The sequence below is a fragment of the Thamnophis sirtalis genome, unplaced genomic scaffold (genome assembly GCF_051295495.1).
Source record: "Thamnophis sirtalis isolate CommonGarterSnake01/CBP01778 unplaced genomic scaffold, rThaSir2_p1.2 scaffold_9, whole genome shotgun sequence".
NCBI lineage: Eukaryota > Metazoa > Chordata > Lepidosauria > Squamata > Natricidae > Thamnophis > Thamnophis sirtalis.
This window is the reverse complement of record NW_028261389.1, coordinates 51,884,667-51,898,407: the sequence shown is the minus strand read 5'-3', so window position 1 is coordinate 51,898,407 and position 13,741 is coordinate 51,884,667. Positions and strand designations below refer to the sequence as shown.

Below are 13,741 nucleotides of genomic sequence, written 5' to 3'. Positions count from 1 at the left end.
ACAAGCAGCCATATATCAAATCAAACCCTTCAATACTGAGCACTCCATTTCCTGCTAAATTAATCCAGTCGCTTAACATTCCATATTAGAGATTAAGTTACCATCATTAGCCCCCTGAAACTTTTTAATAGCCATCTGAATCTCTTGAAATTTAACCTTTGGCCTAGCTCCTCCCACTGTTTCTGATGTAACACCTGTATGCTCGTGAACGGTGGCTTGTGTACGTTGCTTTCTTAATTCCTGTTCCATTCGTCTGGCAACCACGCAGTCTTGTCTTTGTTCTTTAGCTTCTTGTACCTCTGAAAGAACAAGTTGATCCCCCCTTGTTAAAACTTGAGTCGCTTGCTTTCTATCATATCCTTCTTGTTCTCTTAGTCTAGATCTAGAGGAAGAGGGTTGTCCACCCTTCAGTACGTTGGTGTAGAAATCTTGAGCTTTCCATACCGTATTGAGGCGATGTCTTTTTCCAAGATAGCTAAATGCGATGCCGGTTGGTGCGTCCCATCTAAACTATATCTGGCGATTTTTGAGCTCTTCCACTAGAAAGGCATAGTCTTTCCTAGTTCTCAGCATTTTAGGTGGTATCTCCTTCAAGATAGTCACCTCCCGACCCCGGATTTGAAGCTTATTTTTATAGGATTCCTGTAATATCGTATTTCTCACATCTCTAGTGGCGAAGTAGACCACTATATCTCTTGGTAATTGTTTTTGTTTTGCCAGCAAGGAATTAACGCGATAAACTTTTTCGATTTGCCAGTCAAGATTCCCTCCTGACCTTCCCGCCATCAGGTCGAAGGCTTCAGAGAGAGTCTGTTTCAGGTTCTCTTGTGTATTTTCAGAGAGGCCCCTTATCCTTAAAGCCAATTCCATTTGCCTATACTGTAGCATTATGATTTCATTGTCTGCATCGCTAACCTTTTGCTGGACTGCCTCCATTTTCATTGCCAAGTTCGTATTAGCGTCACTAAGTTCTTCTAACTTTTCTTCAAGGGCCTGTGCATAACCAACTATTGAATTCAGAGCCGTCACCAAGTCCCCTCTAATCATTTGGTTACATGTCATAAGTTTTTCAGACATCTGTTTGTTAGAAGCAGCTATCTCTTCCTTAAGTTTTGTTTCCATCGTAACAGCATGATTTTTTAACGATTAATTCCTTCTGCAGAATTTCCCTTGTCAGGGGGTCCCCCGCAGATGTAGAAGGGAGTGATGATTGTATTTTAGCAGAAGGCGCTGGTGAATTTCCGGCACTTTTCGATGCGGGGGGAGGAGGGGGGGATTTTTGCTTAGAAGCCATCTCAAACTTAATCTTCTTTAGTCAGTTAAAAAGACCAGGCAGTCCAATTATACAGCAATTGCTATTTGTTTTGATAATAAATCTCTTCTTGATAGTAAATCACTTTTAGGCTTTGCAAAAGCTCTACCCGAGGCACGCCCCTCCTACACAGCTCGGCGCCATTTTTATAGAACTTTCAGCAAGTAATCAGCAGAAGGAGTTCTTTACAATGGAGCTAAGGATTTATACATACAATTAAGAAGTTCACAAGTATTGGTTCAGCTCGGCTTGAGGTCCATGATACTTTCTGTCTCTGGCACTTCCAGTCTTCTCTTTCAGGATGTTTTTCTGCCGTGTTGCTGCAATATTCATAATTTCAGGACTTGTTCGTAAACACTAAAGGGAGCTTATCACATAACTTTGAACATTCGCTAAGGGAACATTCATAACCCAGGGATTACCTGTACTATAATTTACATCACTTTTATACTGCTCATCAATGAGCAATATGCAGGAATGATGAAATTTATGCCCTAATACGGCCTGGATTCATGAAAGGCTGAACAATATCACTTAATATCAATGTTCCTGTTTTAATATTAAACCACTGACAAGGAGCACCAGCAATTATTTATGTTAGAGTAAAGACAAATAGAATACTTCAACATTTCAAATCACTTTAAATATTCTAGCCTTCAGAGTACCTACCTATCAGACAACAACAAGGAGCAGAGGAAGGAAAAGAAAAGATACAAACAATTGTAATGCAGACGGAGTTAGCTGTGTATCAAATAATATTCATTAACCAAAACAACCCATCAATAGAACTTCATGGAGTAAATGGGAAAATAGTATGGCTCAGAAAGGAAACGTTATTTTTGCAGCATGATTAATAAGTACATTATTTATTAGACACAATTGAGAAGTACATGTCAATCAGTTTAATAAAAGCAGAAATGGACAGTTCTTAATCATACTTTTTTTGAGAAAATATTGCAAATATTTGGAATTTAGGAGGCTGGGGCAATGTTAACTTGCAATCTATTCTTGCCAAAACAAAAACTAAATAAGGAAGCAATTCAATTCTTGTATTCAGGAACTATCAATCTATTAACAAATGGACAGAAAATTCCAACTTACAGTGAAAAATAACACAGGGACTGTAAGTATGACTGCAATAATGACGGCAACACGAACAGTTAAGACAAGGATGTCATCTTTATTCTGGTATTTGTGAAGCAAATCTGATTGTACAGATTCTGGAGGGAAAACAATGATAGAACTGTTATAACAGTCAGATAATTAATACAAGCTTCCATTTAGTAAAAAAAAACATCTCAAGCAACTTGTGATTTAATCTTTTGAAATGAGGCTGGTGAATCACCCTTTCAAATTGAATTGTCAGAATGGTTCAGCACATCAAACTGTGTCCATTTGTATCTGCTAATGGATACTTGGCCTCAGTAATTCAATTTTCAATGAATCTTTGTGGTTATGAGCTTTTTCTTAATTGACTCAGAAGTGAGAATCTGTATGATTTTCTAACTCAAATCAATTTTCTGATCCGAATTTCAAATTTAAATCAAAGTTTGGGTGATTGGCATTACAATCTTCTATATCAGGGGTGTCAAACTCAATTTCATTGAGGGCCACATCAGAGTTGTGGTTCACATTGAGGGGCTGGGTGGGCATGACTGGGTTGGCTATGGACAGCTCAATGTTGCTCACACTGGGGGGTGCCTGTGGTGGCCCAAGTAGGGCTGGGGGGGGGGATCCACTGTCTTCAGAAGAGGAAGGCAAGACCAAGGCAAGCACCAAACCCTTGTCCACCACAGGAGCCTCGCTGTCCCTCTCAGGCCATAAGGAGAACCCCTGGAGGGCACTGCAGGCTGGTTGGAGCTCTGAACAGCGGAGGGCAAGTGCCAGCCTACTCTTGAGCTCCCAGGGCACTGGGGCCCTACAGCCCAGCCAGCCACACTTTCCCAAGGGGGCACCCAGCTGCACTTATCTCCTCTTCGAGACTGCTTCTGCTGTGCTCTCTCTCCTTGGCCAAGTTGCTCATGGTATGTGTGGGCGGGCAAAATGTGTGGGTTCTTGAGAGGTGAAGAAATGTGCAAAATGTGAGGTGTTGTGTAGATTGGATAGGGTGCGGAGGGGTGTGTGGATGAAGAAAGTGCATAGGGTCACAAAGTTGCGTAAGATGTACTGCACCTGTTGGGGATAGCACCTGGGAGGATGTGGGTAATGCTTGAAGGTGCTTGTGAGTGTGTAGAGTGTGATATGCAGATCAAGAGATAATGAGTCGGGTTACAGGAAGAGTGTATAAGGGTGCCCAGGAGGTGCTGCATGGGTTGGGCAATGTGCATGAAAGGGCATGGGTTGGAGAAGGTGTGTGTAGTTGTACAAAAGATGCTACATTGGTCAGGCAAGGTGCTAATAAGGGATGGTGCAGGTTACAAAAAATGTGACATGGAGGATGCAGCATAGGTCAGGGAAGGGATGCAGAGGTGTGGCAAAGGTTGGGGGAACACAGAAGAGAGTGGCATGGACTGGGAAGGGCTTACAGGGCTCCTGTTCTGCTTCCCTTCCTGCCTTCCTTTTTTCTTTCCTTCCTTCATGTATCAAAATCAAATTTACTAATTTTTATTCAATTTCATTTCTCAAATTTATATGCCACTCATCTTGCGGTTTGAGATGGCACTGGGTGGCTAAGGCTTTTCCCCTTCCCTTAAAGTGGTTGCTGGGGGTGGTGGTGGTAGAAGATTGCTAGACTGGCTGAGAAACTGCCATGTAATATTTAAAATGAAGATCATGTGACCACAGTCCAGTCCAGCAGCAGAACAGCATCATCAAATAAGAAAATGCCCTTTTCAAATTAAGCATGAGGCCTCCTGATCTGGATGTTACTTTCTTTACAAAGAAGAAAGAAAGTGGCAATATACACATTTTATAAAATTCATGTTTGACTGTGATAATGTTTGAATTATAGGGTAATCTTTATTGGCCTCAGTTGCTTGCTTTAAAAAGTATTATGAGTCAAGAAGAAGTTACCTAAAATATCATGTATGTTAGGGAAAACTGAATACATACATACCATAAAATGTCAAATAGCCAAAAATAGCAGTTAAAAAGTACATGACAAACATGGCAAAGAAAGAGATTTTTGTAACCATCTGCATTCTTTTCTGGGAAGGACTGTAAAAAAAAGGAGAGGATGAGAGGAATGAAGAGAAATGAATGTTGATGGTATTATCATTCAATTATTATTTTCATTCAGAGGCTGCCTGACTCCTCAGCAACATTTATTAAACTTTAATACATGCTACCATTTACTATACTCATTTATAGATAAAACGAGTATTAATGTGAAGCTTAGTTACAAAGGCAAATAGTAAAACACTGATGCTTCATTCTTAATCCAATTCTTTAACAATAAGAGCTAATATATAAATTCTCAAATGCATTCCTAATTCACTGTCATGAAGGAACATATTTAAAACACATGCAACATTCCCCAAATTTAAGAATTAATGATTGATTAAAAAGTTCACTTTCTAATTTCCATCCAAACCTCATCTTATTTCACATCAGTGTGTACATGTTTCTATACTTCATTCTTCAGTATAGTATGTATAATCTCAAGACCAGGGATGAAATTCAGCAGGTTCTGGAGAACTGGTAGCAGAAATTTTGAGTAGTTTGCAAATACCACATCTGGCTGGCCCCAGAGTGGGGTGGGAATGGAGATTTTGTAAAATCCTTCCCCTGCCAGACTCAGCAAGCCACGCCCACAGAAGCGGTAGTAAAAAAAATGAATTTCACCACTGCTCAAGACAGCTTACATTGCTAGTACAAAATTAAAATACAGATGAAACTCAAAAAATTATAATATTGTGCAAAAGTTCATTTATTTCAGTAATGCAACTTAAAAGGTGAAACTAATATATGAGATAGACTCATTACATGCAAAGCAAGATAGTTCAAGCTGTGATGTGTCATAATTGTGATGATTATGGCTTACAGCTCATGAAAACCCCAAATCCACATCTCAGAAAATTAGAATATTACATGCAATCGCCAAATATTTATTTTATTTCTTTAAAAAAAAAACACAAATATTTCATCATTTGTCAATCATTAAGACATTGAAGTACAATTTTTTTGTGTGTGTGCCCCTCCCTCCCTCCACCCCCCCCAACCCCCCTCCTCGTCCCCCCCGACTTCCCAGAACCCGTACACGGTATGGATTTTTAACTAACACAGTCTAAAATCTATTGAGAAAAAAGAAATAAAGAAATTAATGACATTCTACATTGACCTTAGCTTCTTCTTACTGAACTGACTTTTAACAGTTTAAATCATTTCTGATCTTAAGCATAGGCTAACTGGAATTTCTTGGTCCCGTATTTATTTTGTATATAGTCAATCCATTTTTTCCAGTCTCGTTTATATCTCTCATTTGAATGATCTTTAAGATATGCCGATATTTTAGCCATCTCGGCTAAGTTTGTCACTTTCAATGTCCATTCTTGGATTGTAGGCAAGTCTTCCTTCTTCCAATATTGCGCCACCAACAGTCTTGCTGCAGTTATTAGGTGCAGAATCAAGTTAGTCTCTACCACTGTAAAGTCAGTACATATACCTAGTAAAAATAACTGAGGAATAAACTTTATCCTTCTTTTAAAAATATTTTGCATGACCCACCATATTTTTATCCAGAATGCCTTAACCTTTTGGCAGGTCCACCATATATGATAATATGTAGCATCGAGAGAACCACACCTCCAACATTTAGGCTGTACATTCGGATACATAGAAGCCAACTTTTTAGGATCTAAATGCCATCTATAGAACATCTTGTAAAAAATTTCTCTCAGATTTTGAGCTTGTGTAAATTTCACATTTCTTACCCAGATTCTTTCCCATGTAGCCAACATTATTGGTTCCTCAATATTTTGAGCCCATTTTATCATACAATCTTTAACTAATTCTGTTTCCGAATCCATCTGTACTAATACATTGTATATCCTCTTTATATGCATTAAGCTTTGATCTCTTATTTGTTTAAACAGATTATCCTCAACTTGGATAAAACCAATTTTTTTATCTATTTTCCACCTAGCCTGTAATTGCCCATACTGGAACCATGTTTGAACTACCTTCTCCTCTTTTAATACCTCTAAAGATTTTAATTGTAATACCCCCCTTTCCGAGGTAAGAAGCTGTCTGTAAGTAATTCTGTCCTGTTTTTGTGCTGTATTCATATTTTCAATTGCGTGTCTAGGAATTGCCCACATAGGTATCTTGTCATTTAATTTATATTGGTATTTCTTCCAAACCCGCAATAAAGCATTTCTTAAAATATGACTTTTAAAATTCTTATCCAATTTTTTGTTGAATAACAGGTAAGCATGCCAGCCAAATACCAGATCGTGTCCCTCAATATTCAATATTCTATCATTGGTTAAATGAGTCCAATCACTAATTACAGATAATGCCACTGCATCATAATATAGTTTTAAATTAGGTATTTTCAATCCTCCTCTCTCACGTACATCTTGCATTATTTTCATCTTTACCCTTGGCTTCTTTCCTGCCCACACAAATTTGTTGATACCCTTCTGCCATTCTAAAAGGTTCGCATCTTTTTTAAGTATAGGTAACATTTGGAAAAGAAATAAAATTTTTGGTAAAATGTTCATTTTCACTGCCGCTATCCTACCCAGCAGAGATAAGTGCAATTTCTCCCATTTTTTCATCTCTGTCTGTATGCTATGCCAAAGTGGTTCATAATTATGCTTATATAATTTCCCATTTGAAGTTAAAATGTTAACTCCAAGATATTTGACTCTTTTAACTACCTCACATCCTAGCATCACTCCTAATTCTTCCTTTTGTTTAATATTCATATTTATAGCTAATATTTTGGTTTTTCCTAAATTTATTTTGAAGCCAGACACTTGACCATATTGATTAATCATATTCATTAAAACCATACTGGATTCCTGCGGTTGTTCCAATATTATGACCAAATCATCCGCAAAAGCATGGACTCTATATTCTTGCTGCCTAATCTTGATCCCTTTTAAACCATCCAAGCCCCGTATTTTATTCAACAATACTTCCAAAGTTATAATAAACAATAATGGGGACAAAGGACAGCCCTGTCTTGTACCTTTTCCAATTTGAAAAGAGTCTGTTAAACTTCCATTGACTATGATTTGTGCTGTTTGCTGTTGGTATATTGCTTTAATTGACTGTAAAAAATTATCTCCTATCTGCATTTTTTGCAATATCTTCAGCAGAAATTGCCAGTTAACTCGATCAAAGGCCTTCTCAGCATCCAAAAATATAAACGCAGCAGGGATCTGGTTGTTCTTTCCCAAATATTCTAATGCATTAATAATTAATCTGACATTACTTTTCATCTGTCTCCCTTGTATAAAACCTGTTTGGTCCGTATGTATCAATTGTTGAATAACCAACATTAACCTATTTGCTAATATTTTAGTAAAAATTTTATAATCTACATTCAGTAATGAAATAGGTCTATAATTTTTGGGTTGAGTAGTATCTTGATCTTCTTTGGGTATCAAAGATATAAACACTGTCTTCCAAGATGGAGGGACTTTACCTTCCGTTTGAATCATATTAAATAATTCTCTAAGAGGTTCTACCATTTCTAACTGTAAGTTTTTATAGTAAACCACTGTCAAGCCATCTGTACCTGGTGCTTTCCCTGACTTTAATTGCTTAATTACCTGCAGGATTTCCCCCGAGGTTATAGGTTGATTCAATTTTTGCCTGTGCTCTTCTCTAACTGAAGGTATTTTCTCTTTGTCTAAATATTTGTCTATGTCTAAACCATTAATTTTATCCCCTTTATACAGTTCTGTAAAAAATTCCCAGAAAGCCTTTTGAATCTCTTCCTGTTGAAACACCTCCTTCCCTCTGTAAATCAGTTTAGATATATTTCGAGTTTTCCTTTTTTTCCTAATCTGATAAGCTAACCATCTGCCAGGTTTGTTTGCATTACAAAAAGTATTGTGTTTTGCATATAATAAATTAGTTGCTACCTGGTCAGAGATCAACATGTCAAATTGAGATTTTAATATGTTAATAGCTTCCTTAACCTTTGTATCGTCTGGGTTCCTTGTTAACTCCAGCTCTTTTCTCTTAATTTCCTCTTCCAGTTCTGTTCGTTTTAACCCTTGCTTATTTCTATGTGTTTTATTTATATTCATCAAGACTCCTCTCATATACGCTTTGCTTGCATCCCATACAAATTCCATAGATGTACCCTTATTCATATTCAAAACAAAATATTCAGATAGTAATTTTTTACAATCATTAATATACTTTTCATATCTAAATAAGTTTTCATTCAATCTCCAAGACCTTCTTGCCTGCACTATCCTTCCCAACTCCATCCAAACTGGGTTATGGTCCGAAAGGACCCTAGCCGCAATCTTTGTTTTCTTGACCCTAGAAAGCAAATCATTAGTGGTTAGAATAAAATCAATCCTTGAAAGGGATTGATGCCTGTCTGAGAAGAAAGTGAAGTCATATTCCTCTGCATTTCTTTCTCGCCAAATATCTCTCAATTCAAAATCATCCATAATGTCAAAGAAAGGTTTGGGTAACTTTGCTCGCATCTTAGTATTTAGGCGGGAAATCTTCTTATCTCTCTTAGTGTCTATCACTCCATTCCAGTCACCCAATAGTATACAGGAACTATAGTCCCACTGTACTAATTTAGCATGAAGATTTCTATAGAATCTATCTTGCTGTTGATTGGGAGCATAAATTCCCAAAAGTAATGTCTTTTTCCCTTCTAAGATTAAGTCTAAAGCAATATATCTTCCGAAGGGATCTGCTTCTATTAATTCAGCTTTCATATCTTTTCTTAAGTATACAACTATACCATTCTTCTTTTCCATAGCAGAAGCTGCAAAATGTTGACCAAGTTTTGAGTTGATCAAATATTTTTGATCAGTTGACTTGATATGAGTTTCTTGCAAACAAATTACATCGTTCTTAAACTGTTTGAGATAATGAAATATTTTCTTCCTCTTCTTACATGCAATCAATAAAACAAGGATTGGACATAGAACAATATCGGACCTCTGAAAAGTATAAGCATGCATATGTATTCAGTACTTGGTTTGGGCCCCTTTTGCAGCAATTACTGCCTCAATGCGATGTGGCATGGAAGCTATCAGTCTGTGGCACTGCTGAGGTGTTATGGAAGACCAGGATGCTTCAATAGCGGCCTTCAGCTCTTCTGCATTGTTCGGTCTCATGTCTCTCATCTTTCTCTTGGCAATGCCCCATAGATTCTCTATGGGGTTCAGGTCAGGCAAGTTTGCTGGACAATCAACCACAGTAATCCCACGGTCATTGAACCAGGTTTTGGTGCTTTTAGCAGTGTGGGCAGGTGCCAAGTCCTGCTGGAAAATGAAGTCAGCATCCCCATAAAGCTCATCTGCGGAAGGAAGCATGAAGTGCTCCAAAATCTCCTGGTAGACGGCTGCGTTGACCCTGGACTTAATGAAGCATAGTGGACCAACACTAGCAGATGACATGGCTCCCCAAATCGACACAGACTGGAAACTTCACACTGGACTTCAAGCATCTTGCAGTGTGTGCCTCTCCATTCTTCCTCCATACTCTGGGTCCTTGGTGTCCAAGTGAGATGCAAAAGTTGCTCTCTTCAGAAAAGAGGACTTTGGACCACTGAGCAACAGACCAGGTCTGTTTTTCTTTAGCCCAGGTAAGATGCTTCTGACATTGTTTGTTGTTCAGGAGTGGCTTGACAAGAGGAATACGACATTTGAAACCCATGTCCAGGATCCGTCTGTGTGTGGTGGCTCTTGATGCACTGACTCCAGCCTCCGTCCACTCCATGTGAAAGTCCCCAACACTTTTGAGTGGCCCTTTCCTGACAATCCTCTCCACGCTACGGTCAGCCCTGCTGTTTGTGCACCTTTTTCTTCCACACTTTTCCCTTCCACATAACTTTCTATTAATGTGCTTTGATACAGCACTTTGGGAACATCCAACTTCTTTTGCAATTACCTTTTGAGGCTTTTCCTCCTTATGGAGGGTGTCAATGATGGTTTTCTGCACAACTGTCAGGTTAGCAATCTTTCCCATGATTGTGATTCCTACTGAACCAGACTGAGATACCATTTAAAGGTTCAAGACCCTTTGCAGGTGTTAGAGCTTAATTAGCTGATTAGAGTGGGACACTTTGAGCCTAGAATATTGCACCTTTTAACAATATTCTAATTTTCTGAGATTGTGGATTTGGGGTTTTCATGAGCTGTAAGACATAATCATCACAATTATGACAAATCATGGCTTGAACTATATTGCTTTGCATATAATGAGTCTATCTCATATATTAGTTTCACCTTTCAAGTTGTATTACTGAAATAAATGAACTTTTGCACGATATTCTAATTTTTCAAGTTTCACCTGTGTAATGTATGCACCACAAAATTGAAAAAAACATTCACTAAAACAAGAGCCAAGGGTCCCTTGCACATTCAAAATTCTAATCCTGGGGGAAAGTCCTAAAGAGTCTCCATGGGAATTAGGTTCCAAGATTGGGCACCACAACTGAAGAGCCGAGGTGCCGCAGTGGTTAGGGTGCAGTACTGCAGGCCACTTCAGCTGACTGTTATCTGCAGTTCAGCGGTTCAAATCTCACCGGCTCAAGGTTGACTCAGCCTTCCATCCTTCCGAGGTGGGTGAAATGAGGACCCAGACTGTGGGGGCAATATCCTGACTCTGTAAACCGCTTGGAGACGGTTGAAAGCCCTATGAAGCGGTATATAAGTCTAACTGTTATTGCTATTGCTATTCCTTCCCAGCATCCTACCTCATTTCTTTTTGCAAGATTCTTAGTAACAGTATCAGAGCAATGCAAGTGGGCCCGTGCAAAGATCTATCTATAGTGGAAGCAAATGAATGAACTTACTGTAAGTATAGTAATATATGTGATTAAACATGTGGATTAACACTGTGAGTTTATTTTTCTCTCAATACAAACAACAGCTGCTGGAATGATTGCAGTGAGCCTATTTCGGTAATGTCCAAAATTCCTATCTAGCTTTATAGGAAAGCTATGGTAGTTCTTGAAGTGGAAGAGAAGGATTCTGTTGTGATTATGAAATGAAAGAAAAAATCCATCCCCATTCATTGTGAAAGATGATGACTATATCTTCACAGTAACCCTTCTTTTAGATCCTGAATCTATGCTGGTTCCCTACCTACTACTATTTAGAATAGAATTTGTTACTATGTCTATTCAAAGCATTAGTGAAGACATATAAATTGCTTATTCAAGACTTCTTAGAGGTAGTTTGGCTGCATGTACATTTTGATGGAAAGTTCCTTCTCTGTGTCCTGAAAGTAATGAAAGCAAGTATCTTAAGGACAACAGAAAGGACTTTCACAATAGCTGCATCCAAGCCATTTAATATCTGGCCTTGGGAGAACAGGCTAGCCCCTTCTCTGGTGGATTTTCAGCAAGATTTTTAGAAAGTCTTTACGTAACAGACAGAAAAAAATATTCCAAGACTATGCTTGCTGTTATTTAATATTATTTTATTGGATAACTATTTTTAATTGATGCTAATTTTGATCCCATTTTAACTTTCAACTTCAAAATAACATCTATGCATTAAAATGGGATAAGACATTTTTAAATAAATAAATAAATCAACAAAATACATATAATATCATGTAGTATCATCATTCGAGTTTATATTTAAATCTGATATCAAATGCAATCAAATATCCACCAGCTAAAAATCTAGGACAAGAGAAATATAAATGTATGATCTATAGCAGGAGTGTCAAACTCATGATGACACAGTGTTGTCATGTAATGTATCATAACTTTTTCCCCTTTGCTAAAACGGGGGTGGGGGTGGCCAGCGTGTGATCCATCTGGCCCATAGGCCATGGGTTTGACCCCCCCCCCGATCTATAGGGATAAAGGCAATAATGCACTAAGATTTCTGAGATTGTTCTAAGAAGGTAATACTGACTTGTAAGAAAAAAACTATTTGTTGATTTAAGCAACAACATGAATCTGGTTTACAAAGAATATTTTAATCTGGTTAAAGAGTAAAGAAGAAACAAAACAGCAAACCAAGTAATGAAAAGTTGTAAATCCTTTGAGGCTGATGTATAAATAATATTTTCCTCAATGTGTCAGTACTAAGCAATCATCGAACCATCAAAAAAACCCATGGTAGGTCAAAATAGGCTATTAAGCAGTAGTAGCTCATTATAGCAGTATACACTGTGCTTACATAAACTGTTAAGCTTAATAACTTGAATTTCTAATTTAAGGACCTCAGCTAACAGGAAACAGGCTAGATCAGGGGTGTCAAACTTGCATCGTCATAGCATCATCGTGTGACATTTTGGGACTTTCCCCCCTTCGCTAAACCGGGCGGGGGCAGGGCCAACATGTGATGCAATTGGCTTGCGGGTTGCGAGTTTGACACCCCTTGGGTTGACACCAAGTCCAAACACTTGGAAAATTTCAGGGTAATTTACTTTACTTATATACCTATAACCTCTATACAATTTCTGGGATTATGATTCTGCCTTAAGGCATGTAAACCTTACAGGATACAGAAAATATCTGTGCTTTCAGATTTTTAATTAGGCTTATATGTATTTAAAACAAAAAAGCCTCCAAAGACTTGAGAATTCAATATACCCTGCCTTCCAAATTTTAGTGATATACCATGTTTCCCCTAAAACAAGACCTACCCCAAAAAGAAGCCCTATCATGTTTTTGAATGCATGGACTCAAATTAAGCCCTAGCCCCAAAATTAGCCCTAATTAAAATCCCACCCACCCCAGGGTGCAGGGCATGGGGCAAGGTAAAAATTAAGATGGGGGGGATGGGGGGATTGGAACGGCCCGACTTGCCAGGCCTCACATACCCTGACACCTTCCTTGCCTTCTTCTGCATTCGCACACGTCGCCACTGGCCATCGCCCCCCATTTCACCATCAGAGCCTTCCAGAAATCCCTCTCCAGCTGAGAAACAGGACCCCCCCCCCCGCCTCCATTTCTCCATCGGAGGCCTTCTGGAAATCCCTCTGCAAACAAGAAACAGGTCCAGATTGACCATACCACCCCAGCCTCCATTTTGCCATCAGAGCCTTCTGTAAAGCTCTCTGCAGCTGATAACAGAACTCCAGATTGATCTGGAGCTCTTTTATCAGCTACAGAGGCTTTCCTGAAAGCCCTCTGTAGCCAATAAAAGAGCTCCAGATTGATCATTTTGCCGTCAGAGCCTTCTGGACAGCTCTCTGTTATTGGCTGGGGAAGGCTTTTTGGAAGGCTCTGACAGCAAAATGGAAGCCGGGGGCACTGCGTGCGTCAAACCAGAGCCTGTTTCTCAGCTGCAGAGGGCTTTCAAGGAAGGTTTTGAT

At 38.7% G+C, this 13,741-nt stretch overlaps 1 protein-coding gene across 1 annotated transcript in view; it reads right to left on the bottom strand.

The window, feature by feature from the left end:
• SLC38A1 (solute carrier family 38 member 1) overlaps nucleotides 1–13,741 on the bottom strand; it is a 102,274-nt gene that overhangs the window by 17,931 nt on the left and 70,602 nt on the right. The window contains 2 exon segments of the mRNA XM_087723551.1: nucleotides 2,414–2,532; nucleotides 4,368–4,468. Coding sequence (XP_087579677.1) covers nucleotides 2,414–2,532; nucleotides 4,368–4,468 — 220 coding nt within the window.